Below are 27518 nucleotides of genomic sequence, written 5' to 3'. Positions count from 1 at the left end.
GTTATTAGTAGGGCGTTCTTGAAAAGACATCATAGTCTAAGTCTAGGGTAATTCGTAATAGAGTAACCTCACCAGTAACATAAATACAGGCCTCAAATTCCCCCTTAATTTTATCAAGCTACGTTTAATAATTTCTCTTAATACTTGCTAGATTAAACTTTCTCTCAAACATGTGATTAGGGGGTTTATCCCAATATATCAAAGATCAACGTCTTTTTCTAAAACAAAAAAAGCATAAATAACAGGGGGGCCAGTCTGGGTGGCTTAAGTAGGGACCGTGATGTAACATACCTACCCCGGTAGCCTTGGGAAATTACTCACATATACAACGTAGTATGTTTACTCTTCATCATAAACTCTCTTCCATCCCTCCCTCCTTTTCTACAGTAGAAGGAAAGAGGAGGCCATAGAGACAAGTCATCATTATGAAGGAACAGACCAGCAGTATGACTTCAACAGTCAGAAAAAGGAAGATGGGCACAGCTTCTGCTACTGCCGCAGATTCGGCTAAGCGCGTCCGCTTGCCTGATTATGCCGGTGACTCTCCCAGCACGTCTGGACCTCGACTCGGAAGGCTCGGATTGCCCGCGCGTCACACTCTAGATAACAGCCCCAGCCACGACAAGGGTTTGCAAGAGTTCTCAGGCATGGGCCTATTTACTGCCGATGATGACCCTGACGCGTCTGGGGCCAGGTCGAGCCAGCCTCTCCCACGGAAGGAACTCAGCTCTAGGCAGAATCCTGACGCCGACGCGCACAGGAGTCTACCATCATCCAGCCTTATCCCAGATTCTACCTTTCACACCATCCCAAGTACAGACACTGCTGGCTTGTCAACGCGAAATACATTATCATCATCCGAAGCACCGGCTGAACAGTACCACGATCATTTGCCTGATACCCTCTCCAAATATGAGAGGAAGCTGAAGAAGTTTGTCGGCCAGTGGCATGCATCCCTCGTGAAAAAAGGCATACCAGAGCATCTAGTCCACGAGCTTGCCAAGCAATGCATCCAGACCAATGACGAAGAAGACGACTCGGAGACAGATAGCCAACGTGATGCAAGCCGTATGAAGAAGCCACTCGTCTCTCCCACACCAGGTTTGCTCTCGAGGAGAGGCACCCAGCTCGTCCAGGCATCCACCCAAGTGTCGAACAATCATCAAGACAATAAAGAAGATGGTGGTATCCCTTCGCGGTCATCTGCCAATCGAGCTCTCACACAGACCCCTCGGACGGGCGGCGACGAACCCATCGTGGTGCGGCTGGGCGCCGGTGGGCGAACACAGAAGCAGGGACTCAGCGGGGATAAAAAGCCAGCCACCCTGGTGGAGGCCTTGCGAGCCAAGAGTAGACATAAGAAGCACGGAGAGGAGGGAGATGACGCTTTTGATAGCCTAGCTGTTGCCCGAAGGCTGCAGAGAAGAGACTTTGGCGGCAAGCTGTCATCGCATGACATCTGCGTCATAGGCATGGCCGTCTTACATGAGGTATTCGGCGGTAAAGGCCAGAAACGACTCGCTGATACACTGACGCATCTCTATGGCCACCATCCGCGACAACACCTCGCCGACCTCAGCCGGAACGCAGGTCGGGTAGCAGATGAGATCCGCAAGAGTGGCCCAGAGATGCTATCCAGCTTCACCTTACGTTGGGCTCAGGCCGTTCAGCACGACAGCCCTAACATGTCGACGGTTGACGACATCAGACTTGCTGATATGAAGGTGTCACTTGTCCGTGAATGGGATTATTGGTCGAGTCAGGCCGCTATAGGGTCGGAAAGAGAGATTGAGGATTTCCTCGCCAAGAACGGACTGGGCGCCAACACAGGGGCACTCTCAATAAGGATAGCCAAGTATCTCAGTAGACAGCTCGGTCTTCCCGACGGCATCTTGGCCAAGAAGATCTATGCCTGGCGACCACTGACAGTTATGGCAGACGTCTTTGGCGATGGCATTTATGTCTTTGTCTCAAGGAGCCTCTTTACATGCTATAATAAGCTTCATCCAACCCATGGCATCAAGAAAGAGGACAAGTTCCGCGCTATGGCGCTCGCCGTGGCAGACGAGCTCCCTGACCTCCTTGAGATCTGTAAGGCATCATATACGCATATCGTTCAGCCTGTCCTGAAGTCACGTATTCCAGGTGATAATAACATACAAGATCTTTCACGGGATCTAAGAGTCCTTGGTGTTCAGATGGCTACATACGGTCATCTATATAGCTTGCGAAAAACGTCTATTCCACAACTGCTCGGTATTCATATGTCTCTCAGTGGGTTTGTAGAGGAATTAGGTAATGTGGCAGGAGGCGATATTGATGCTGAGATTACATTGGTTCGTCAACAGTCTCTCCAGCAATATTATAAGGAGGGTAACAATAGTGATAGCAATAGTAATAATAATAGGAGCGGAAGTGGAGAAGAATATGAGGATTATAATGAATAGGGATTGAGATATTAGGCAGGGATTTATATATTTAATAGGAATGGGATTTATCACATATATGATAGGGAGCTTGGATTATATATGTAACAGGGAGTCGGGATCACATGTGTGATAGGGAGCCGATTATATATGTAATGGATGAGACATAATAGTACCTAAAATACTGAAAACCTAACCCTAACACACCAGTATAATTGCCTGACTGCCGGAATCCCTTGTGGTACATCGTGACGAAACAAACCATGCCGTCGTGGATGAATATGTTGCGCACTCCGCCGTTCATCGTGTTCCACATCCGTATCCCCAAAATCTCGGTGGACCGTGCCGGCTGGCCTCCCAACATGTGCATCGCGACGAACAACTGTGACCTGAATTCCTCTATCAAACGGCTGTACCGTCGGATTGCCTCTTCTCGGTACGGGCACGCCTCATTGTGCGGCTTGGCGATCCATGCCTCCATCTTGGCCTTGCTTGCTGCAACTTGCTTTTGCACCCACCTGTCGCCCTTGATGACCCAACTCTGGTTGGCTTCATCCTGTAAAAATGAATGCTCCAACGCGCTTTCGCCATGCCTATCCTCGATCCTGGACCACGGAATGGCGGGCAATATGTTCTGCGGCGGTGGCCATATTGTATTATCGCTGCTGTTACCGTTATTGCTGTTGTTGTTGCTGCTGTCATTGTTATTGGCGCTGTCATTGTCATCCTCATCCTCATGATCGTTCCTGTTGCTGCCGTCATTCCTCCTCTTCTCTCTCCCCTTCACCCCCCTTTTCCTAATGGCGCCGCCGGTTGCCAATTGCACTAACGTCTGCCGTGCATCCCCGATGAATGCATGCAACATGTCGGATATCTCGCTCATCTTGATCTTGACCCTGTTGCATGAAATCTGATCGCCATGCCACTCGATCATCTCGGAACCGGGCATCGAATACCGAATGTGCATGCCGTATGTTCGCGTGTTGATGATCCAATTCATCGGCGACGGCTCGATATCCTCTCCCTCGGGGATGCGGATCATGAACCGCCGCACCTTGCGTCGCACGATCCTGAATAATCCCTCGGCCTCCTCCTCGGCCTGACGGATGGTTGCGTATTGGGCCAACTGGTCAATCTGTGCTTGACGCTCCAACATGGACTGGTACAACACTAAATACCTCGCCACTTTGATGACGGCTGGATAAATTGACGTGTAATTCTCCACGGGCTTCCATCCGCCGCCCTCGTCTAACCCCATAACGGCCAACGCGCTGATGACGATGCTCTCGTAATGGTTGCCGCTCTTCAATGGATGGTCGAAAAACTGCACCATGGCGTCCAAACAACTCCGCTGCAAACGATCGGCTGTGTACCGACCTGCCCTGTCGGCTCCCGTGACGACCTGCCTGATGCCGTTGTCGAATGCTTTCCACAACTCTTCTTGCTGTATTGTCATCTTATACGGCGGACGTGGGTCGGATGGGCCATAACGGCGGCTGACCGCATCATCATCATACGCGGACCTATTGCTGTTACTGTCGGTATCGGTATCGCTGTCGCTGTCGCTGCTGCTGCTGCTGCTTCCGCCGTTACTGAATCTCTCATTGTCGTAACCATCTTCTGCATCCCATTCGTCGTATCGCTTCCAAATGCACAACAACTGCTTCCACCATGACTTGTATCGCACCCATGCATCGGGTTCCATCAATCCCTGGAACGGCTTTGTCGTCGTCATATGCGCTTCTTTACGTGCAATCTCAAACAACTCGGCCGTGCCTGGGTAACACTGGCGGGCCGTCGCCTGATACGCGGCATCCATGACGCTTTCCAACACTTCCCACATCCTCTGCAACACCGGCTCGTCATCGCTGATCGGCTCCAACAATGTCCTCAACCGGTCGATGCGGATACCCTCCAAATGGCGGGGCCAACCGCATCGACCCAACCACTGATGGGCCTCATTCTTGTCGTCTATATCCTGGACGCGACGGCCGCTGGCTTCATCCTCAAACGCCTTCCTGCCTTCCTCCTGGACCATGTTGAAAAACGCGACGTTGGCCTCGTGATCGGCATCACCCTCACCGTCGGTGGCCTCCTCCTGTGTCGCTCTTTCATCGTTGCGGCCAACCTCAAACCAACGCTTGCCGTGCCCCCAATTGCATACCTGCTGGCATTGTACGTGGTCTCTCCACGGCACGGCCAACATTGCATCTTGTTCGTCGGGCACGGCTTGCTGCTGTCCGCCTCTCTTGCGACGGCTGACCCAACCGTGCTCGGTCCGGCCATGCTTCTGCATCTGCTGTTTATCCCGTACTACGTATTGGCAATGGCTGCATCCTAATCCATCGTCTCGTGGGGCTTGGATGTACGGGTTGATCTGGATGGTTGGCGGCGGCAATATCCAATTCTTCAAATCGTCCTGATTCTTGGCTATACCTGGAATGGCTGCCACCTTTTGCGCAATGCGCTTCGTTTCCTGTCGGGTCTTTGTGCTGTGCTTAACTTTTATATGATGTACAAATCTCGCTGGCCACAAACCCAATGCGGCATTGTGTACAAAATGCAAACGGGTATTCGGGCAAATAAATAAACGGCTCCATGACGGTTATAAATGTATGCTGAATAACCGGATATGAATCGCACGGTATTTTATCTGGGTGTAAATTTGGCTGGATTGATATCCTGTTATTGATGCTGTATGTATCTTGTTGACAAATTGCTTTTGTGGTTGCTACGGTTGCAAACCTTAATTGTTATATACGATCATCCGGCTTACTGTATTCTTCTCTCATATATCTTTTGGTTCAACATCTTTTGGTGCAATATCCTTTGCTTGAACATCCTTTGGTCAAATATCTTTTGGTCGAATATCGTTTACTGTAATATCTTTATCTATTTAAACTTGAAATCTTTCTTCTTTTCCCTTCTTCTTATCTTCTCCTTTTCCATCTCTCTACTTGACAATAAACAACTAAACCCATTGTCTATCCTCTACACTTCACATTGGGTACTTTACTTTTCTGTCGTAAACTGTACTCTGCTGACCCTTATCTATGGCATGCCTGCTGTTACTGCTATTATGGCTGCCACCTATGGCCATAATACTGTATCTCTTTACCTCTCTCTGCATCTGTCCTTTATGTCTATATCGCTGGATGTCAAATACGGTCTCCCTCTTGGCCCTACTTCTTTCTTTATTACCTTTCACTTTACATTGAACGGATGGGTACAATGCCTATTCTCTTCTTTATGCTATATCTTGTGGCTAATCTATTACTTATATTTTAAATATGGGCTTGCCACTATCTTACTCTTGATAACACTATATAAATCGGGCTGGATTGTAAATGTAAATATGGCCGGATCAATATGCTGTTATCGTATTGAACTGACTTTAACCCTAACTTGACGTACCAAATTCATACTTAACCCTGACTGATTAAATCTGCATATAATCCTGCTTTTGTTGACTGGCAATGGGGCCATCTTGGATCTTCTGAATGTATATCGCCGCACGGGCCACATATTCTGACCAATTATATTGCGATGATTAACTACATCGAACAAATAACTGCAAAACTTATAATCGACTATATTCCTGCAATTCTTCTTCAAATTGAAAAAACGAACTTGCAAACTCCTATGAATGGCGATATCTATCTACTGGCACTACCCTCCTCGATTTTAAATGCTGGGAACCCAATCATGTTGCCCCCCCTGGTTTTGAAATGTTGCCCCCTGGCCTTCAAATGTGGGGCGCCGATTTTGTATGTAAAAATAAGCCATGTAGCGGGGCAACACCGCTGCAATTTGACGTTAGCTCCGCGTTCGTGCTACCGCACCCCTGCCGGGAGCTAAAAACACGGGTTCACCTGCCTACCCTATATCTCTACTCTTTACTCTATAATTATTTTAATACCTTGTACCCCACTTTTTATTTTAACCTCTTTTCACTACCCTACATCCCCACTGTTTTACTACTCTTTACTCTTATATATTATTTTTCCTTTACTTTAACGTACATGATAAGCGGGTGCAACAGACAAGCGAGTGCAACAAAAAATCCCGCAATTTACATCTTCTCAACTTAATCAATTAATTTTCAACCACCAAATATGCCAGACCCAAATATTGAGGCTAGGATTCTTCTTGCACTTCGTGCCCTTCAAAATGACCCAAAATTAAGTCTCCGACGCGCCGCAGGCATCTACCAGGTCCGTTATTGGACTTTATATCGCCGACAGAAGGGTATCCTTTCTACGCGTGATTCTATCCCAAAATCACGCAAACTATCTGATCTAGAAGAACAGATCATAGTTCAGTTCATTCTCGATCTGGATTCGCGAGGGTTTCCCCCGCGACTGCGTTGTGTTGAGGAGATGGCTAACCGATTGCTCGCCGACCGCGAGACGCCGCCTGTCGGCAAGCGCTGGGCCTCTAACTTCGTCAAGCGACACAAAGACCTCAAGACGCATTTCCCCCGTAAATATGACTACCAGAGAGCCAAATGTGAAGATCTGACCATTATTCGCAACTGGTTTAGGCTCGTAGCAAATGTAATTGCGAAGTATGGCATCTGACCTGATGAAATCTACAACTTTGACGAGACTGGCTTTATGATGGGCGTTATTGCGAGCGGAATGGTCGTCACAGGTGCTGAAAGGCGTGGAAGACCAAAATCAGTGCAGCCTGGAAACCGGGAATGGATTACAGTCATTCAGGCGATCAATGCCGAGGGCCAAGCGATCCCGCCGTTCATCATAGGTGCGGGCCAATATCACCTCGCCCACTGGTACCGAGAAAGCAACCTCCCGGGCGATTGGGCTATTGCGACGAGTCCTAATGGCTGGACAGATAACGAGATAGGCCTCGAGTGGCTAAAGCACTTCGACCGGTGTACTACCAAGCAATCAAAGAATCGCTATCGTCTCCTGATCCTCGACGGACACCAAAGTCACCACTCGGTCGACTTTGAGAGATATTGCAAGGCAAATAAAATCATCACGCTTTGTATACCGCCTCATTCGTCTCATCTGCTGCAGCCTCTTGATGTCGGGTGCTTTGGCCTGCTTAAGAAGGCTTACGGGCGAGAAATCGAGCATTTGATCAGATGCTCCGTAACCCACATTTCCAAAACCGAGTTCTTGCCGGCTTTTTACACCGCCTACCAGGCCACAATGACAGAGAAAAATATTAAAGCAGCCTTTAGAGGAGCCGGACTTGCTCCTCTCGACCCAGAAAGTGTAATCTCGAAGCTCGATGTGCAGCTGCGGACTCCAACGCCTGTGGAGGAGGTAGTTAGCCCCTCGACCCCTTGGGTCTCAAAGACCCCAAAGACTATCCTTGAAGCCGACTCTCAGCTTGAATATCTTGAAAAGAGAATCAAAAGGCATAAAAGTAGCTCTCCAGAGTCAATTCTAGAAGCATTGAGGTCTTCTTCCAAGGGAACAAAGATAGTTATGCATAAGGTTGCCTTATTAGAGGCCAGGGTCCAAGATCTTGAACAGGCAAATAAGATACTAAGCCGGCGGCGGAGGGCAAAAAGAACCCGGCTACAGAAAGGAGGGGTGATGACAGTAGAGGAAGGAAGGCAAGTAATTGATCAAACGGATGTTGATGCGCAGGCGGTGGCTGGACCATCGAGAAGTGGTGGTCAAGGAGGGCCTCCGCGAATGAAGGAAAGGCGCTGTGGAGCGTGCGGCAAGACAGGACATAATGCAAGGACCTGTCAGATACTTGTCGCTATGTCTATGGAAGAATATAGCGATTAATTTTACTTAATTAATAGTCTGTTGTGTTTTTATTGCTATTTCTATCTGAGATGTTGTGATGTTGTGTTGCACTCGCTTGTCTGTTGCACCCGCTTATCATGTACGTTATATATATTTTATATTATTTCTCCTTTATTACTTACTATTCTTCTACTTCTGTTACCCCTCTAATTGTCTTGTCTACTTATTCTTATATATTAAATACTCTATACTTGTATTAACTTCTTCTCTTACAACTTAACATATATACAACCCGACACATCCGATTCGTCTGCATCCCTCCCCACTCAACCAAACCCCCTAACCACTTATATATACTATCCGTCGTGAACCCATCACCAATATCAACCCCGTCCGCTTTCATCATGCCTAATATCTCATCCGCCCACTCCTCACCCATTTGAATCCTCAACCCGACATATATCCGAACCAATAACCCTATATACTGACATTCTCTCCCATATATCTTCTTAAACCGTCGTCCATCATCATCTGCTACCTCCCATACCCGACATATCCTCTGCGGCAAACCACAACCAAAATAACCTGAAAAATCCTCAAACCTTTTCCCTTTAAACATCTGCTTTTCAACTTCCTCAACACCTTCCACAAATAATTCCCATGCTTCCGACCCTTTCATCGGACATGCATCTAATGCATGCTGAACCTCGTCCTCGCTCCCTCCCACTTTGCATACAATGCAACGCCCGCTCCAATCGTCTAACTCCGCCTCGAAATCTGCCGCGTCCTCTGCTTCCTTCATTACCCGTGCTACCTGCTCCATCTCTGCCCACTGAATTGACCTTTTGCTCCTCTCATAATCTGCCTCAACTGCTGCTGCTGCCCTCGCCAACTCCTCTTCCTCTTCACTCTGTATGCTGACCCATGATGTACCTCTCCTTGATACTTGTGCTTCCATCCGCAATGCACGCTCCCTACACACATCGCAACGCTCTTCTTCACCTACTTCACACCCTACCCGTCCCATAAACCCATCCATCTCGCGGTCTAAAACCTCACGCCGGCACTCCTTGCCTTCTACAAACTCCACAACGTCTTCCTCCCACTCATACGCCTGCTTGCTGACCGCACCCTCCTCACTGACACCATTGTCCCCGCCTCGATCTCTCTCCTCTCTCCTCTTTGTCCAAATCTCCTGCTGTTCTTTCATCCATGAACTCTGCACTACGACAACGGACTCGCTCCTCTTTCCATCCCGCCCCCCTCGACCGCTTTCCTGGACAAAATCTCGTAATCTGCGCGGCATTCCCGCATGAACTACTAACCTGACGTCCGGCACATCAACCCCTAATCCCAATGCGTTTGTCGCGACGATCCAACCGGACTTTCCCCCAACACTTGTTCTCCACTCCTCCATCCATCTTGCTTTATCCTCCGCACTTCCCGCCTTGTTCCAATACCCAACACAATCTAATGATGCTGCGATCTTCTTCACCCTCTCGATTGTGCCTCCATATATAACCACTTTTCCCTCATTGTGATTTACTTCTGTCCACGTCTTTACAACTTCACAAACACGCTCTATAACCTCATCCTCCTCTTCACCTTTGTTGTTCTTTGCTGCTGATCCATTCTGCTTCCATCGTCTTGCCCCTTCCTGCGCCGATCGCTGACCACCACTGCGGCGGCCTACTCCTTCCCCCTCCCTATCCTCAATGATCTCCACCCGGTACTCAATATTCCGCCGTGTCGTTCGTTCTCGGAATAAACGCACGCGTTCGGCTTCAAACCCTAACTGTGCATATAACAACCGCTCTTCTGTCCTCTTCAATGTCGCCGTTAAACAAATGACCTGTAACCCGAACTCCTGTAATGCTGACCCCAACTGCCCAATCCGCGGCCGGAATGTTTTCGTCCACTCCAATGCCGTGTGACACTCATCCACCATGACCCGGTCTAACTTTTCCTGCCCATGCATTCTCTCCACGAATGATCGGAACCCTTTCGTCACGGCCGATTCCGGCGTCACGAACACCAATGATGCACCCCGTTGCACTCCCCGGCTCTTCCACACATATCCGTCAATCCCCATCTTTCTGCACCGCTCCTCCATGTCGTTCTCTAATGCCACTAACGGCGTCACCACAATTGTCATGCCGTCCGGCGTGCAAAACGCCGGCAACATGAATGTCAAACTCTTGCCACCTCCGGTCGGCGTTATCTGCACAATCGGCCCATCCCCGCGCACCACGGTTCGGATTACGGCCTCCTGCAACCCTCGAAACTCGGCTGACTCGCCCATCATCTGCTTTAACTGCCCTCTCATATCGGCCCTATGCAATCGCTCGAACCGCCGCCTCCGTATCTCTTCTCGCTCTATTTCAAACTCTATCTGACCTCGCTTCAATCCCATCCCGCCACTGCGCTCTACGCGGTCTTCGGCCCTAAACCCAAAAAACGCATGCTATCTCATGCTGACTTTTTGAAACTCATCCCTCCCCCTAACCATTACATACATCCCTCCCCCTAACCATCACCCCCTCTAAACATTTACCCCTAACTATTCTCCCTGCCTATCTCTCCTTTATCCTCATCACTACTTAATATAACCCGCTTGCCTGTATCCTCCCTCCTGCTTGTCCTCCTTACATAACCAACTTCCCAAACTATGTAAATAACATGCTGTATATTATGTAATCCTAATCTAATCTCCCTTTCTTTCCCTATACTCTATTCCTATTTGCTTTTTTTCTGCACTGCCTGTATAATTCTATGAAATCCCTGACATAACCTATTTGTCTCTAAATGCCCCCATTGAACTTTCTCCCCTAACCATTTCATTAATCCCTTCTCATATACTACCTTATCCTCTGACTCTTGCCACTCATAATCTCGTGCTGCATCTAACTCCCCGACCACTGCATCTGCTATGTCGGGATGCATCCGACCGACGGCTGCCCATACACATACCAATACGCCTGCATATTGACATACCCCATCCTTCTTTAACTTGAATCTTCCTTGATCGTTGTCCAACGGCTCCCAATGTGTGCAAATCGCTTGCGGCATGCCACACCAAAAACAACCGGAATGATCCGCCATGACCCCTTTTGTAAACATGCTTTTCTGCCACTTCTCTTCCGCTCGCGCCATGTCATCCCACCATCTCTTGTCCCATAACGGGCACTCATCTCTCCTGTGTAATTGATCTTCCTCTATAACGCCTGTTGCCATGAAACAACCTATGCACCGGCCGACCATATGTCCCAACTCTTGCTCGAATGTCTCCACCTCCTGATGGATGCGTATCTCGTCTTGCCTCGCCTTGAATTGCTCGTATCGTATGCTCCGCCCGGCCTGCTCAAATCGTGCCTGGATCTCTCCTTCTGTTACCTGTCCTCCATATTGATCTGCCATTTCCATGCCTTTCCCACTACCTGTGTCCTCGTTCTCAACCCACGATATATCCGCTTCAAACATCAACTGATCTCTCTGTCGCCGGCATATATCGCATATCTCTTCCACCTTGTCGTCGCAACCCGCGCGATCCAATCGACCATCCATCATCTGATCCAATACCACACGGCGACACCACTTTCCGCTGATAAACCTCTCTACCGCCGCCTCTTTCGGCGGCCAACTGCTGCTTATCGTCGCCCGTGCTCGCTCGACCTTCTTTTTGTCGGCCTTATCCTCTCGTTCTCTTCCCTTTGGCCGGCATACCACGACAATTGCTTCACTCGGCTCACCGTCTCTTCCCGCCCGTCCGCTCTCTTGCACGTAATCCCGTAATCGACTCGGCATGCCGGCGTGTATGACCAACCGAACGTCTGGCACGTCTATGCCTAACCCCAACGCATTTGTCGCCACAATTAAATGCCCACCTTCGATCCACATTCGTAATCGTTGCTCCTTACCGACTGCTGTATCTACTTTTGAATGATATACATCGCACTCCAACCTTTCCCCCAACCGCTCAACCCGTTCGATCGTGCTTGCATATACGATAACTCGGCCGTTACTGTGTTGATATAACCAATCTCGTACCGTCTTGACAACCTGCCTGTCTTCTGCATCCTCTTCCGGCCCGACTTCCTGATTTTTATACCCCCTCCCCCCTGCTGTTGACGTCGTTTCGGCTGTGGCGGTGTCGCCTGCGCTTCGACTACCCTATACCGAATATTCGGCCGCGATGTTGGCGATCGGAATATCTTCACACGGCTTGCCGGCAACTTGACGACCTCGCAAAACCTCTCTACATCGCCGGGCGGTAATGTGGCCGTTAAAAAAACCTTTGCACACCCCATTCGTTCAAAACCTGACCCAACTCCATCATCTGCGGTCGAAATCGGGCGGTGCTGTCCAACATTGTGTGGCACTCATCCACTACAACTCGTGTGGCACTCATCCACTACAACTCGGTCTAATGCACACCGTGCTTGTAATCGGTTTACGAAATCGCCAAACTCCTTCGTCACCGCTGACTCGGGCGTCACGAATATAATTGGGGCAATCTGGTGTCCCTCGCGGCTCTTCCAACTATATGTCCCGATTTTGCTCTTATCACAACGACCGTGTAAATCATCCCGTAATGAAATCAACGGCACGATCACGATTGTCGTCCCGCCGTTGTCGTTGGCACAATATGCTGGTAATAAAAACGACATACTCTTGCCCTCACCTGTGCCTGCGATCTGGATAATCGGACTCTCGCCCCGTATGATCGCCCGGATCACCGTCTCCTGCTGACCACGGAACGCCGCCGACGGCCCCATCATCTGCCGTAACTGACCGGCAATATCGACCTGCTGCAATCGTCTGAACCGCTGCATCCGATTATACTCACGCTCCGTGTCATACGGGGCTCGTTTTCGCCGGGTTGCGGCCGACGCCCCACTCTCCTCGCTGTCCTGGAACTCGAACAAACGGTGCCACTGCCTGCTGACGGCTCGGAACTTGTCCCGCATCGATGCCGTGCTGAACAATCCCTGCTGCAACTCGCGTGCGTATACCATGCCCGCCACGTGCGTTCCGTGCCCGGCTTGCAAATCCACCGGGTTGTCATCCAAATCGTCATCTTCATCCTCCCCATCCAATGTCGACTCTTTACATGCACCGTTCAAATACCGACGGGCTATGGCGATCGCAATCTGCCTCCATGAACTGATACTTAACGTCACGCCTAATAATCGCCTGCTGTGCCGTTGGATGATTCGACGGACCCGGTCTGATGTCCACTTCCGCTCCTGCACCCAGCTCTGGAACCCAATATCATCGGCGTTCGCGGGGTTATCGGGGTCATGCGGGTTCTCTGTACTACCTCCGCTGTTATCATCGTCTTCTTCATGCATGCCGCCGCCATTCTGACTGTGCCTCTCCAATGCCGCTCGTCTTGCCTCCCTCTCCTCTACGATACTGCCTTCTGCCTTGCGTACCACTTCATCCGGCCACATCAACGGGCTGCGGATACCGGCATCTTTGACGATACCCTGAACCTGCTGCCAAAATGGCAAAACCAACCATAAATACCACACCAATAACTCTCCCACGGCATGCGGTAAATACCGGTGAATCACCTTGGCCTGACCCGTCAACCGGAATCCCTTGTGATATAACGTGACCACGCACATCATGCCGTTGTGCGCCAATATGTTCCTGACCCCTCCATTCATGGTGTTCTGGTGCCGGATGCCCGACATCTCGGGTATCCGTGCTGGCTGGCTCATCATGTACATCAACATGAACATTCGTTCCATGAACCCGTTGAATGTCTGGCCATATGACTGTACCGCCCGGGCCTGGAATGGCTTTCCGTCCCTTCTGCCGTTGTCGATCCACACCTTGCGTCGTGCCTGGCCCTGCCCGTCCGGTTGTGTATCGGTGATCTGGTTCATCACCCAATTCTTACCTCTCTTTACCCACTCGCGGTTCCGTTCATCGGTCAAAAATGAATACCCCATCCGGTCCTCACTGTGATCGTCCTCCACCTCCTTCCACGGGATTCGCGGTAACTGGTCCACGTCTTCCACCATCGTCAACGTCGCTAAATGCTCCCTCGCCTCCCTCGTCAATGCATGCAACATCTCGGTCAACGCGGCCATCCGGAACCGTGTCTTTCTATACGTGATATGGTCGCCATCCCAATCCACGGTTCCGCCTGCTGGCGTGTTGAACCGAATATACATGCCGTACGTGCGTGCCTCGTATATCCAATCCATCGGCGTCGGCTCGGCGTATGTCTCCTTCGATGTCACCGTCATGAACCTCTGCACCTTCTCACGCACGATCCGGAACATGCTGGTCGCCTCCTCCTCGGCCTCTTCCTCACCTAAACCCTTCTCCTGCTGTAATCGGGCCACCTCTTCCTTCCTCTCCCGATACGACTGATACACGACCATGGCCCGCGCTACTTTGATCACGGCTGAATACATGGGCGTGTAATCCATCACATCCATCCATCCACCGTCTTTGCGGATGCCCAGCACGGCCAACCCACTGATAATACCACTGCGGTATTCACCTGCCGTTAACCTGTGATCCAACAATGCCATAACGACCTGCAGCGTCAACTCGTCCACGCGCTCCTCATCTAATGGATTGGCTTCGGGGTCTTCAACATACTCCTCTATTAACTCCGTCAACTCGTCCATCGTATCCCCCTGTCGTTTCGTTAATCGGAACCCGGGCCTCTCGTTGTCCTCCATGGTCTCGGCACGGTATACATAACATATCAACTTGACCCAAACTGCTGTGTACCGTGCCCACGTGTCTTCTTCGACTCGGTTGTCGAATGGCCGCCGCGGCTTCTTGTCTACCTCCTTCCGTTGTACTTCGAATAATGCCTGGCTGCCGACCGTGCTGGGCGTGGCTGTAATCCGTGCCTGCAACATGACCCGCATGATACTGTCCTGGATCAACTGTAAAACATGCTCTTCTTCGCCGACCGGGTCTGTCAACTGTCTCATGGCTTCCGGATCTAAACCCTGCAAATGGTCGGCCCATCCTACACGCTCTAACCACGCGTTCGCATCTGTCTTTGCGTCGGCGGCTTTGATGCACTCTCTATCCTCTCGCTCGAACTGCTCTTGCTTCTGCTCCATGGCACGCACCGTCCGCTCCATCATGGCGGCCTCATCGGCCGTCTGGGTGGCCGGCGCCCCAAACCCGACCTCGAACCAACTACTGGCCGGCCCGTTGCTGAAAAACCGCTGGCTTTGGACGCCGGTGCGCCATGGGACCAGCTGGGCCTGTATCCTCCGCGTTTGCTGACTTCCGCCTCTCCCGCGCGGGTTACTCCAACCGTGTTCCTTACGGTAATGATCCTGCATGCCTCGCGGGGTGCCAACCACGGTCCAACACCCTTCCTCGCCACAACCTAAGTTATCGGGGACCGGCGGGTGGATATATGGGATCGGGTCGGTCGTCGGCGGTGGCGTTGGCCACGTTAACAACCATCTTCTGTCATCAATCATGCCGGGCAAATCCCTGACTTGCTGGGTAATCTCTCTTCTGACTGCTGCTTTGATGCTCTTATGGTGCTTCTTTAAATGCGATTCAACCTCCTTGGTGACATATGCATAACGGCATACTGTACAAATCACAAATGGGTACTCGGTTAATTTAATAAATGGTAACATTGTGGCTGGATGTCTTTGGTTTTTATCTGATATGGATGGCTGGTTGTTTTTCTAACTATTTACTTATCCTCCTTGGACCCCTGTTAAACTTACCTCTGCTGTTGCTATGATACAAAACCTTAATTGTTGTCTGCCTCTTTACCCTTGCCTTGACCTCATGGATGACTAATGGCTACTGCTGAACCTTGGCTGTGTCTGATGACTAATGTGGCCTGCTGGATCCCGGTCTGTTAACTTCAATTGATCAATTGACTCAAACTTCAAACCAGTCGCAATGCCGCAAAAATGATTTTCGAAGGCTGGCAAGCCATATATAAGCTTCCCTCAAAGTAATAAATCGATGCATCTACTTGAAATGCATTTTACTGATAAAAACTTATGGGTGACCTGAATCCGTTGGGGTGCAATGGATTCAGGTCGTCATTTCATTAGCGTCTTTTTTTTTAATATGGGAATGTCACGGGCTGAGTCCGGCGGTACGGGTGGACAGGGAACGCTTCGGGCGTAATAGGTTCTATTGCTACGGATAGGCACTGCAGGCAGGTCAGGCTCTATTAACAAGACGTAGCTCAAGGAGCTACGTTCAGGATCTGACTGGCGGTCTAACTAAGGTTACGGCGATAACGCTATCGCCACGTGATCTGATCCACTTGTGGCTCTAGGGTAGGTTGGTCTGACTTCGAGCTGTGACAGGGAAAGCCATTGGATTCAGAGCTGTATCCGCCATGCAGCTGGGATAGGCTGGCAAGCCAGATATAAGCTTCCCTCGATGTAATGAATCGATGCATCTACTTGAAATGCATTTTAGCGATGAAAACCTATGGGTGACCTGAATCCGTTGGGGTGCAATGGATTCAGGTCGTCATTTCATTAGCGCCTTTTTTTTTACTATGGGAAAGCCATTGGATTCAGAGCTGAATCCGCCGCGCAGCTAGGATAGGCTAACGTGGCTTTCTAGGTACATCGGCCGGTCAAATGTATCTTTTTTACGTTAATTCAATTTTCACTTTTCTCGCCGATCACGACCTTAGAAAAGCTGAAAAATATATGATAGCTGAAAGCTGAAAGTTCTATGTGACTTGAGGGGTTAGATGATTGTAGCCGCTATAACAGTGCCGATCTTTTCTGCTTTGAGGGGCATTTTTCCTAACCAAAAGGGATGACGCATACTTTTCTGAGTCAACATCGTATACATAGCGTAAGCTGAAAAATAGCCTTTGTAGGATGACAATGATATGCCGTGTCTGATCGATAGCCAGGTAACATACTTTTAGCATGAGGGTGTATGTACTACAGTCCACTTGCACTCAATGGGATGGAGGACATTCCAGTCCTCAAAATGCTCCAACAGATATTCCATTCCTATCAGCACCCCAGCTGCTGGGTATCTTGTCAATGAGATTGAACGGGATAAGCACAGACTTTCGAAGATGATCCGCTGCGGAAGACGTGGCTTGCACCGAAAGAACTCCGCAGCGCCTCTCATATCACATCGATTGCAGCACCAGACGTGACCTATCGGTAGATCCTGATAGTTCAGCTCGACTAGGAAGGTCCCGTGCGACCTAACCCAGCTCTTCCTACCCCTTCCACCTTTCCGAGCTAACAAATCCTCCTAGACGAAGCCACGGTTCTTCCAGGTAATCTTAGGCAGATTCTCAATTGTCGGGTTGGGAGGCGAAGCGCCAGGCAAAGCGCCGGCTGCTTCTTCCCACTGCTTGCCGACCGTTTTAGGCTAGCTAGATACGAGGCCTCCTTCAGCTTCGGATCATTCGGTAAGAACATCGCCAAAGTGTTGTCGACCGTAATCGAATTTTATGACATCTCGCCAATCATTGGCTTCTTCATGATGGATAACGTCACGAGCAACGACGTATGCATTCAAGAGCTAGCAGAGAAGTACCCAACAATCCGACACGAAAATTGCCTTCGGTGCGTCGGCCATCTGCTGAACCTTATCGTCAAAGCTCTTCTCTTTGGCAAGGGCGTTAGCAAGCTGGAGAAACAGCTACGCGCTGCATCTGATGACAAGAGGTTTGAGATTTGGAGGAAGGAAAGCTGCATTGGCAAGCTCCACAGCTTCTGCGTGTGGATCAACAGAAGCGACCAGCGACAAGAGCGGCTGAAATAGTACATCCTGCGGGCTTACGACGAAGGCAGTATTGAGCACCTCTACACCATGGTCCTTGCCGATGGGGGCATCCGCTGGCACTCTGTGTATTCCATGATTGAACGAGCCCTGAAGCTCCGCTACGCCATTGATCTATTCTTTCTCAATTATCGCCACATCGGCGCCGAAGGATAAGATATCTCACAAGATATCCTGACTGCGTAGGATTGGGTCGACCTCGACCACTTCCTCAATATCCTCAAACCTTTCAAGGATCTAACAAAAGGCATGTAAAGCTGGGCGAACAGGGCTGGCTCGGAAGGATCACATGGCTCGCTGCATGAGATTATCGAGTCACTAGATGTGCTTTTCAAGAAGCTCCAAGATGCCGGGAAGTTTGCAGATGATCACCCTGACGTGGCGTCAACATACTATTCCCATGCCATTGATGCTGCTCGTATCAAGCCATCAGGAGATTATCAATTCTCACAATGAGACATTCGGCTGCATGTGGCCATTGTCTTAGGTATGAAGGGATGAACCAGCCTCACCGGAAGCGGCTATATTTTCAACTTGCAGATAACAATTGAGTCGTAAAGAAAAGTGGGCTCTTGGCAATTCAGATAAACAGTCGATATGTGATCACCGAATCTACTTATGTTTACACCAAAAATACACTAAAATCAAAGTATCCCTCAGTAATTTACCAATCAAAGCACACTTTGCTGCTCAGCAACCCCCCCTACCTGAGGTACGAGGGTTAGGGGGGGGTGAGATTGAACCCCCCTTAGTAAGGTTTAGGATTCAAGTTTTGTTGAATGTTGGAGGGTTCACCCTCAACAATATGATTAAAGTTTAAAGTCCTAGGAGGAGCCAGTCGAGTATATAAGATCTCAATAGTCCTTCGATTGTGAAAGCATAAAGCAATACACACGATACATCTTCATATCTGACAGCTTTCTTTGTTGTCGGGAAGCCCTTCGTTATCTGTACTAGAACCGAATACCACTCGATCACACAGGAGATCAGGCTTTCGTCATGTCTCATTCTGAAGATATTCTGAATCAAGACATCTGGCATAGCCGGAACGACATCGTGCCGCCTGCCTCTAACCATGATATCGCCATACACTACAAAAGGGCACAGTCAATTTGTGTCCAAAGTGGTATGCCAACCACACGTATTGGGAGAGATCCAAAAGCTGACGTTCAAGGCCTGTCACAAGATGATATCATGAACCTGACCCCCGAAATATTGGGACTTCCATTTCGATTGTGAGTTCGATCACTTTTCGTAAACGTTTGTATAGTTGCTAAAACTGGCAACGAAGTGATTGCTGCTCGCGATATGACTGCGTACATCATCGCGATGATACACATCAATCTTTGCATCGGAACGTTATGCTCGTTCATTCCACGTCGCCCCGATCTACAGCCCCTATTGGACAGACTCTTGAGATTTGAGGTCTGTGGGGGGTTTATGCTAACTGAGGTCGCTCATGGCCTGGATGCTCGGAACCTTGAAACAACAGCAACACTACTTCCAGATGGCTCGTACGATCTGCATACTCCCCATGCCGGGGCTGCAAAGGCAATGCCCCCAAATACGCCTTACTGCGAGATGCCCCGTGTGGCTGTAGTATTTGCTCGCCTTATGGTAGATGAGGAGGACCGCGGTGTGAAGCCATTTCTAGTGTTGTTGAGTGACGCAATGGGTATGCGACCTGGCGTCACATCCCTTATGCTTCCTACAAGGCCGGGCACAAAGCCATTGGATCATTCTTTGACCTCTTTCAATCACGTTTCCCTGCCTTCGACCGCACTGCTCGGCTCTAGCTCTAAGCCAGAGAATGGACGCATCGAGTTCCTGCGTCATATCCGGCGCGTACCTGTGGGAACAGTGTCCTTTTCTATTCTGGGTATCTCGGCTATCAAAGTCGGGACACGCATCGCAGCTGTCTACAGCGAGAGGAGGACTGTAGCATCGGTCGACGGCGGTAAGGGGCGGAAACGGATCATGGACTTCAGCACTCAGCAAGTTCCAATTGTTGAGGGATGGGTGCATGAAAAAGTCTTGAATGCGTTCGCTCGCTGGACTATAGACATGTGCCCAGATCTGACTGACCCTACACAGCATGCACTGGCTACCATTTTCAAGGCGACGGTGGTCAAGGCCTCTCAAGTCTTAAGGCCACTCGCCGAGAGGTGTGGATGGCAAGGCTTCTTTGCGTTTAACCAGATAAGCGAGCTGGACCTTACATTCCAAGGGAACACCGTCTCCGAAGGCGATACGTTGGTTCTATGCATCCGTACGTTCATTCGCATCTTAACATTGTTGATCAATTTGAAACTCTATAATGTGATAACTAACGGCTTGCTATGTAGGCTTCATGCCAGAAGTATTGGCGGGGAGTTTGGTCCTTCCACAGGCAATGAATAGATCATCTCGCTTAGCACAACGCGAAGAAGATCTAATTAGAGACATGAAATCGCGACTTGAAAGAGTCGGAGGCTACGACAATCATCGCGGGCCTGCCTTCGATCGCTACATTCTGCCTCGGTGCAGATTACTAGCAGAGGCCATTGGAAATCGTATGGCTTACGAGGCGGCTGAGAAGTCGGGCATCTCTTCGGGAGTGCTCACGCTGTATGAGAGGATCTGTCTGTGTGAAGACTTAGATCCACTACCTGCACTTGAGCCCTTGGTCCAGGCACGGGCGCCATCTCGGTCTTGCAGCTCATATAGCGCTGTCCTCGCCCAGATCAGATCAGAGTCTGTTACTCCATCTGAGGTAGACGATTACATAACAGCCCCTATCACCTCCGATAAGTCTTGGGAATCATTCATGAAGGGTCTTCAGATGCTTAAGAGCCCGCTAGACGTGCCGACCTCTGTTTCGAAACTATAGGCAACTCCCGGTATATATCGCGATATATATAGGCAGTCCCATCCGGGTCATTGTCAGGGATGAAATTGGCTATGCAGACAGGCAGGCAGCACAGCAGCAGATCAAGGACAAAGAAATTCAGCCAAATTACAAATAAGATCAGATTTCAATACACTCTTTTATCAACATCTAATCAGGTAGTTAACTACTAGATTCCCAATAGTATAGCAATTTTAAGCTTAAGGAAAACGTAGGAAATCAATCCAAAGAAGGCAAGAGCAAGATTCAGGTCCAGTATAAGCAGGACAGGTGCACAGACCATTATACTATAGCCAATAAAAAAAGCCTTAAGATATAACATTTATAGGTCCAGAGCAAGGGTATACAGTAAGATAAGATAAGCAAATAAAACAATGCCTTATAAGGAAAACATTATATAATCAGATAGAGGGAAAGACAATAAAAAGCTACAGGGAGTAGATTAATAAGAAAAGGAGAGAATCCAGCTTTACTAGTAATAATAAAGTAAGGCCAGGTTAAATAATCTAATAATAGCACTATAGTCTATGAGTATATAAGTCAGCTTATACTGACCTCTTACCTTAAAGTAAGTATTAGGAATATAGTAAATTATATAATTAATTAAACAGAAGATACTCTAACTCAGCAGTAACTTGGCCATATATCATAGCCAGCCTGCCTTACTAAATACCCTAGCTAACCAGCAGTATATTATCTAATAATAAGTATATTAATAAATAAACAGGCCAGTAAGCAGCAGGTATAGCTAGTTACTAAACTATTAAATTAAGTATATAAGATTGAATATATAACTATAATAGTCAGTTGCTTATAATATCTAGCAGCCCTTCCCTCTCCCTGATCATCTTAGTCCGGTTCTAAAGAAGCAGCTAATAGAAAAGTCCCTTAAGGTATAACATTTGTAGGTCCTAGATCAAGTGTATATAGTCTAGCCACTTTGAGCACAAAGATATAAGCCAGTACCTTAGGCAGGATATTAAGTATAATAAGATAAGTAGATAAGACAAGGCTTAACAAGAGAAGGATTATATAATCATATAGAGGGGAAGAGAATGAAAAGCCATAGGGAGCAGATCAAACAGAAAAGAAAGGAATTCAGGTTTTCTAGCAGCCCCGCCCTCTCTCTTCTCTTCTATATAGTCCAGTCTATACTACCTACCAATTAGGCCCACCAATATCTCACCTCCTATATAACACAGTTATAAGGTAAAGCCTACTAAACCATACTATTTAAAGGCTAACGGAATAACTACCCATTTAACTATTAGCTAATTAGAGAGTATAATATACAAGAGAGGCAATTAATTATATCAGGGCGGTTAAAGAGCACCATAATAGAATTATAAGAGCACTATAGTACATCTAATATATAAACCTTAAACCTTAGGTAGCTGATTATCATGGGTTTAGGGAGTAGAGAAAAAAAGCTAGATTTACCTACCTAAAGCTCAAAAGATAGGCTAGCTAAGTTAGAAACGTATATAAATGAATTATAATAGTATAAGATAGTGGACACACTATAACCCGTACTAAACCAAATTTACAAAGTCTATTAACTACCAAGCCTACTTATTACACAGTATTAAAGCATATTAAATACCAAGCTAGCTAATTAAGCCAGACAAAAGCCAGGGTACCTTATTACTGATTGGTTTAATCATCGAACACGCTAAAAGGAACAACTTTGGGTCCTGAAGAGATGATGGGCTGCTGTGGCGATTGTAACCGCCACTATAGTGCTGATCTTTTGTACTTTGAGGGGCATTTTTCCTAACTAAAAGGGACGTCTCGTGCTTTTCTGAGTCAACATCAGCGTCGAAGCATGCATGGCGTAAGCTGAGAAACAACCCTTGTAGGATGACAATGATATGCTGTGTCATATATGTCACAGCTCGAAGTCAGACCAACCTACCCTAGAGCCACAAGTGGATCAGATCACGTGGCGATAGCGTTATCGCCGTAACCTTAGTTAGACCGCCAGTCAGATCCTGAACGTAGCTCCTTGAGCTACGTCTTGTTAATAGAGCCTGACCTGCCTGCAGTGCCTATCCGTAGCAATAGAACCTATTCCGCCTAAAGCGTTCCCTGTCTACCTATACCACCGGACTCAGCCCGTGACAATATATCGGTATTTAGGCTTGTGGCAGATCAGATGAGTGTAGTGTCACGATCCCAGTCATTACATCACGTGTACCCCACCTTTTCCACCACTTAGCATAGACCTACCCTATACAAGTCGAACGGACCCTATTCGACTTGCATAACGAACAGAGTCAAACCGACCTCGTTCGCCTTGCATGCCTGTCGAACAGAGTTGAACTGACCTCGTTCGACCTGCATAACCCTCATGTATATATACATTCGCTTAGCACCAGATAGTACGATGGCCTACCAGCTATCAATAAAACTTCCTTACCTGAATACGCCTTACCCGCTCTATTCACTATTAGGAGACGTGACACTTCGCAACTGCTCAGTGACAACGCCCTACGACTCTGCCAACATAAACCAGTACGGACTAGTTTATCCCTTGGGAACCTTCACCCGTCACATGTAGGGTGCAGAAAATCGGTTCAATCGGCCAAGGCGGCGATCAAGTCAATCTGGGGTGTTAATTAAGCTGAAGCAGGGGTGGCACGGTGTGTTTTTAATTGACAGTCAAATCTAATAATTAGTCATAAGTATTTAATTAGAATCTTATGTCAAAATTTCATAGGCTTACCAGTTTTTACAGAGATTACATCACTTCTTATAAGCAAACTGGAGTTCGTCAGTTACCCCAGATTTACTTCATCGGCTGCCCCATGTCATGCTAGCGTCCTTTCATTCCCCACTAAAATTAGTTCGTCAGTTGCTAAACGACGCAGGGAATGCCATTTTAGGTAAGGCTCTCTCTGAATATCCATCAACACCCATCTCAGAGTGCTTCTCCTCACCCTCCCCAGTCGCCGCTGAGTTTCCGCTAAATTCTCCGCTGTCCGAGGGCCCGCTGTAACTTAGACATAATGGAGGGATTTAAGGATTCCCTATGCGTCAGCCCGGCGCCGAAAAGGGAGTGAGATTCTTCTGGGCGTCGCCTAATGACTGCATTGAGCAAAGAAAGGATTGCCGGAAAGGAGACTTGCTGGGTGTTTGTCTCAGCAGAGAGTACAGTAGCGTCTTCTTACACGAGATCATATGTCTAGATATCTCCTTAGCTCTTTTTTATTAAGGTTAATAGGTATGAAGTGGCGTTAATAGTTAAGCTATGACTCGGAGCGCTTCGGTCAGCAGTGGTCCACTGTCTTGTCTAGAATTTACACTGACAGTCCAATCGGATATTCCGTTTTACTCCATGGCTATCCCTGGCGGCAGATTCAAGGGCCCATCTTTTATTTAAGACATGTTGCAGACTAGCTTATGAATATGATGTAATATACAAAATTAAGTTGCCGATACCATATCAATTGCCGCTTATATAATGCCCGATTAGGAATACGAGGTGGTCTTAGCTGATGTAAGACAAGAATTTCCATACAGAGTCTGTGTTTTACTACTTGCCTACTTTGGGCAGGCCGTGATAGAGACTACTGCCAAAAACACACATTGCCATTTGACACAACGTACCTATTGGTTTAATTGATAAGTTACCTTACCTATACCCTCTTAATGGTACCTGCTATATATGATACGGCATATCATTGTCATCCTACAAAGGCTATTTTTCAGCTTACGCTATGTATACGATGTTGACTCAGTCTGGCAAACGCCCCACTTCGCTTCCCCCCAGTTATCGGTTTTGTCTGTAAGATGACCTCCCTCGTTAAACCTACCATGTATTTCCATCGGGAACTGTTAAATACGCACGAATGCGATAGGGTGAGTGTAAGAGATCCAACGTCAAAGATTGCCTGCTTACTATAAAGATTCGTTTTATTTCAACAATGAACAATATAGGTAAATGATGATCATTAGACTGTTTTTTGTCGATACTTAATTAACATTCCTTTTTTAGTGCGTTCCAATACAACCAAAAGGGTGGAGCCTCTCCTCGCCTCTCATCATTGCTTGGGTCAAGTCTGTTCGAGTCAAGGTCTCATATTCACATACTCCTCCTTGACAAGTATTGCTCGATTAGGTCAAGACGGAGGGGTTATCCTGAGATGAAGGTTTATATGGAAAGGAGAGCAAGCAGTACAGTGGCCCGTAGCCCGTAGCCCGTAGCGTAATATTTACATCTTTGTTAGGGAGCGCAAACGAGTTCCGAGATTTTTCTTCCTTTACTCTTCTTTATAACTCCATCCTACTTCGCCTCTTACTACGTTTCGTCATATACTCTGCAAATCTCCCCAATCGCTAGGCACAATGGCTACCAGACAGCGAATTGCCACCACAGTTGTGGCCAAGAAGGACCTGCCCAAGGTAAGTCAAGTCAATTCGCTTAAGCTCAAACCTTTTCTCGACTCGCCTAACATCTTATCTCCTCAGGTCACTCACGAGGCCACTTCTCAACCTCAATTCCCCGACATCAAGACCATCAAGGATGCCATCCCCGCGCACTGCTTCCAACCCTCACTTACCACCTCCTACTACTATATCATCCGCGACTTTGCTATTATCGGCACCCTTGCCTGGGCTGCCCTTACCTATATCCCCGGCATTAAGGACCAATACCTCCGTATCGCCGCCTGGATGGCCTATGGCTTCCTCCAGGGTCTTTTCTGCACCGGAATCTGGATTCTCGGTCATGAGTGCGGCCACGGTGCTTTATTTACCTATAGCAAGCTTAATAACATAACCGGCTGGTTCCTCCACTCATTCCTTATGGTCCCCTATTTTAGTTGGAAGTACTCTCATTCCCGTCACCACCGTTTCACTGGCCATATAGACCTCGATATGGCCTTTGTCCCCCGCTCTAAGCCTAAGGCTTCTCTATCCTTCTATATCGCTGGCATAGATGTTGCTGAGCTGATCGAGGATACCCCTATTGCCCAGGCCGTCAAGCTCGTCTTCCACCAGCTCTTCGGATGGCAGGTATATACCTTCTTTAATGCCAGCGCTGGTAAGGGCAGTAAGCAATGGGAGCCTAAAAGTACTTTCGCCAAATGGCTCCGCGTTAGCCACTTCGATCCCATGAGCGCTGTCTTCCGTCCCGCCGAGGCTCCCTTTATCATCATCAGCGATATTGGTCTTGGCCTTACTCTAACTGCTCTATACTTTGCTTCCCAGAAGGTTGGCGTTTCTACTGTTTTCTACCTCTACCTTGTTCCCTACCTCTGGGTCCACCACTGGCTCGGCAAGTGTTTAAAGATAAGCTAGATCGCTCGAGTATCACTAATGCAAAATTAGTCGCTATCACTTACCTCCAGCACCATCACACTGAGCTCCCCCATTATACCGCTGAAGGCTGGACCTACGTTAAGGGTGCTCTCGCTACTGTTGATCGCGAGTTTGGCTTTATTGGCAAGCACATTTTCCACGGTGCCATTGAGAAGCATGTTATTCACCACCTGTTCCCGTAAGTTCAATTGATCAGCATCAATCACTTCATATCTGATACCATTATAGTAAGATCCCTTTCTATAAGGCTGATGAGGCCACTGAGGCCATCAAGCCCGTTATCGGCGACCACTATTGTCACGACGACCGTAACTTCCTGGGTCAGCTCTGGGGCATCTTTGGTAGCCTCGATTACGTCGAGCACGACCCCGCCATTCCCGGTGCCTTGCGCTGGGCCAAGAAGAAGATATCTGAGTAGGGAATCGACGGAAGCTATGCTATGCTATGTGACGATAGAATACACATTGGATAGATTAGATGCCCGCATAGACGCGTGCGATAGCAGGCTTTCTATCCATACTCTATACTCTATACAGCACCTTATGGAATATGGAATATAAAATTCAACCCATATGGAACTTAATCTATACATAATGTAGTTCATCACTAAACGGGCCACATCACCTGCCGGGCTACCTTTCTCAATTTAATTCACTTTAACTTTAACACGCGATTACTCCCACCACAATCATGTCGGATCTCAATATTGAGTCGCGTGTTATTTTTGCAATGAATGCCAAGCGCAAAAGCCAAAAATTAAGCATTCGCCAGCTTGCAAAGCAGTTCAGTACCTTACGAACAACCTTACAAGCTAGAATCACTGGAAGACCTTCAAAGACTGATATACATAGCCAGGGTTCAAATCCATACCACGAAATCCACATATGGATCTATAATGTGGATCCATATCCATTCCATTCTATTCCACGTAGGCTTCAGCATTTCCATATACACGCCACAGAATCCCTTCCACATGTTCCACATGTGGAAACTGTGGCAAGGAATGGAAATATAGCTAAGGTTTGAAAATACCTGGATTTCCTTATGAAATAGCGCATACCCTAAGTACTTTCCATTGGCAATAACGCAACAGCAACAATTTTCCACTCCGTTTTACCCGTAAACAAAGTTCAAACAAGTCTATTCTAGGAGGGTTTACTATTCCTGATGCCCTTACTACCCCAAATCGAAATGGCCACCCTTCATCCTACCAAGTCAACCACACCCGTTCCATAACGTAAAGAAGAAGACAATCAACCACTCTTTCAGCTCTACAAAGACTGGAACATGGCGGAGAGAGACGGCCAAGTGCGTCAATAGGTATATCAATTCGCCATGAAGGTATTGGAGTGTTAGCCGTGGCGG

The 27518-nt window shown here is 48.1% G+C and overlaps 5 protein-coding genes across 5 annotated transcripts; 3 read left to right on the top strand and 2 right to left on the bottom strand.

Annotated features, from left to right (window-relative positions):
• Positions 1-425: 425 nt before the first annotated feature.
• On the top strand, positions 426-2386 carry FPOAC1_013537 (uncharacterized protein; the record flags this gene model as incomplete). The annotated part of the gene is made up of 2 exons (XM_044857878.1): positions 426-2336; positions 2384-2386. 2 exons carry the CDS (start codon positions 426-428, stop codon positions 2384-2386), a joined length of 1914 nt encoding a protein of 637 aa, XP_044701260.1.
• A 232-nt stretch (positions 2387-2618) lies between these two features.
• Positions 2619-4722, bottom strand: FPOAC1_013536 (uncharacterized protein; the record flags this gene model as incomplete). The annotated part of the gene is made up of 3 exons (XM_044857877.1): positions 2619-2624; positions 2689-3031; positions 3257-4722. The coding sequence occupies 3 exons, from the start codon at positions 4720-4722 to the stop codon at positions 2619-2621; spliced, it is 1815 nt and encodes a 604-aa protein (XP_044701259.1).
• Positions 4723-8833: 4111 nt separating this feature from the next.
• FPOAC1_013535 (uncharacterized protein) lies at positions 8834-15795 on the bottom strand (the record flags this gene model as incomplete). The annotated part of the gene is made up of 4 exons (XM_044857876.1): positions 8834-8848; positions 8895-10622; positions 11153-12253; positions 12613-15795. The coding sequence occupies 4 exons, from the start codon at positions 15793-15795 to the stop codon at positions 8834-8836; spliced, it is 6027 nt and encodes a 2008-aa protein (XP_044701258.1).
• Positions 15796-18943: 3148 nt separating this feature from the next.
• FPOAC1_013534 (uncharacterized protein) lies at positions 18944-20813 on the top strand (the record flags this gene model as incomplete). The annotated part of the gene is made up of 3 exons (XM_044857875.1): positions 18944-19070; positions 19215-20213; positions 20290-20813. The coding sequence occupies 3 exons, from the start codon at positions 18944-18946 to the stop codon at positions 20811-20813; spliced, it is 1650 nt and encodes a 549-aa protein (XP_044701257.1).
• A 4365-nt stretch (positions 20814-25178) lies between these two features.
• On the top strand, positions 25179-26571 carry FPOAC1_013533 (uncharacterized protein; the record flags this gene model as incomplete). Its single annotated transcript, XM_044857874.1, has 4 exons — positions 25179-25235; positions 25302-26115; positions 26163-26331; positions 26382-26571. The coding sequence occupies 4 exons, from the start codon at positions 25179-25181 to the stop codon at positions 26569-26571; spliced, it is 1230 nt and encodes a 409-aa protein (XP_044701256.1).
• Between the last annotated feature and the right edge of the window lie 947 nt (positions 26572-27518).

Source organism: Fusarium poae, assembly GCF_019609905.1.
Source record: "Fusarium poae strain DAOMC 252244 chromosome Unknown contig_2, whole genome shotgun sequence".
Lineage (NCBI taxonomy): Eukaryota > Fungi > Ascomycota > Sordariomycetes > Hypocreales > Nectriaceae > Fusarium > Fusarium poae.
The sequence above is the reverse complement of the archived record's forward strand: the minus strand, read 5'-3'. Positions and strand labels throughout refer to the sequence as shown.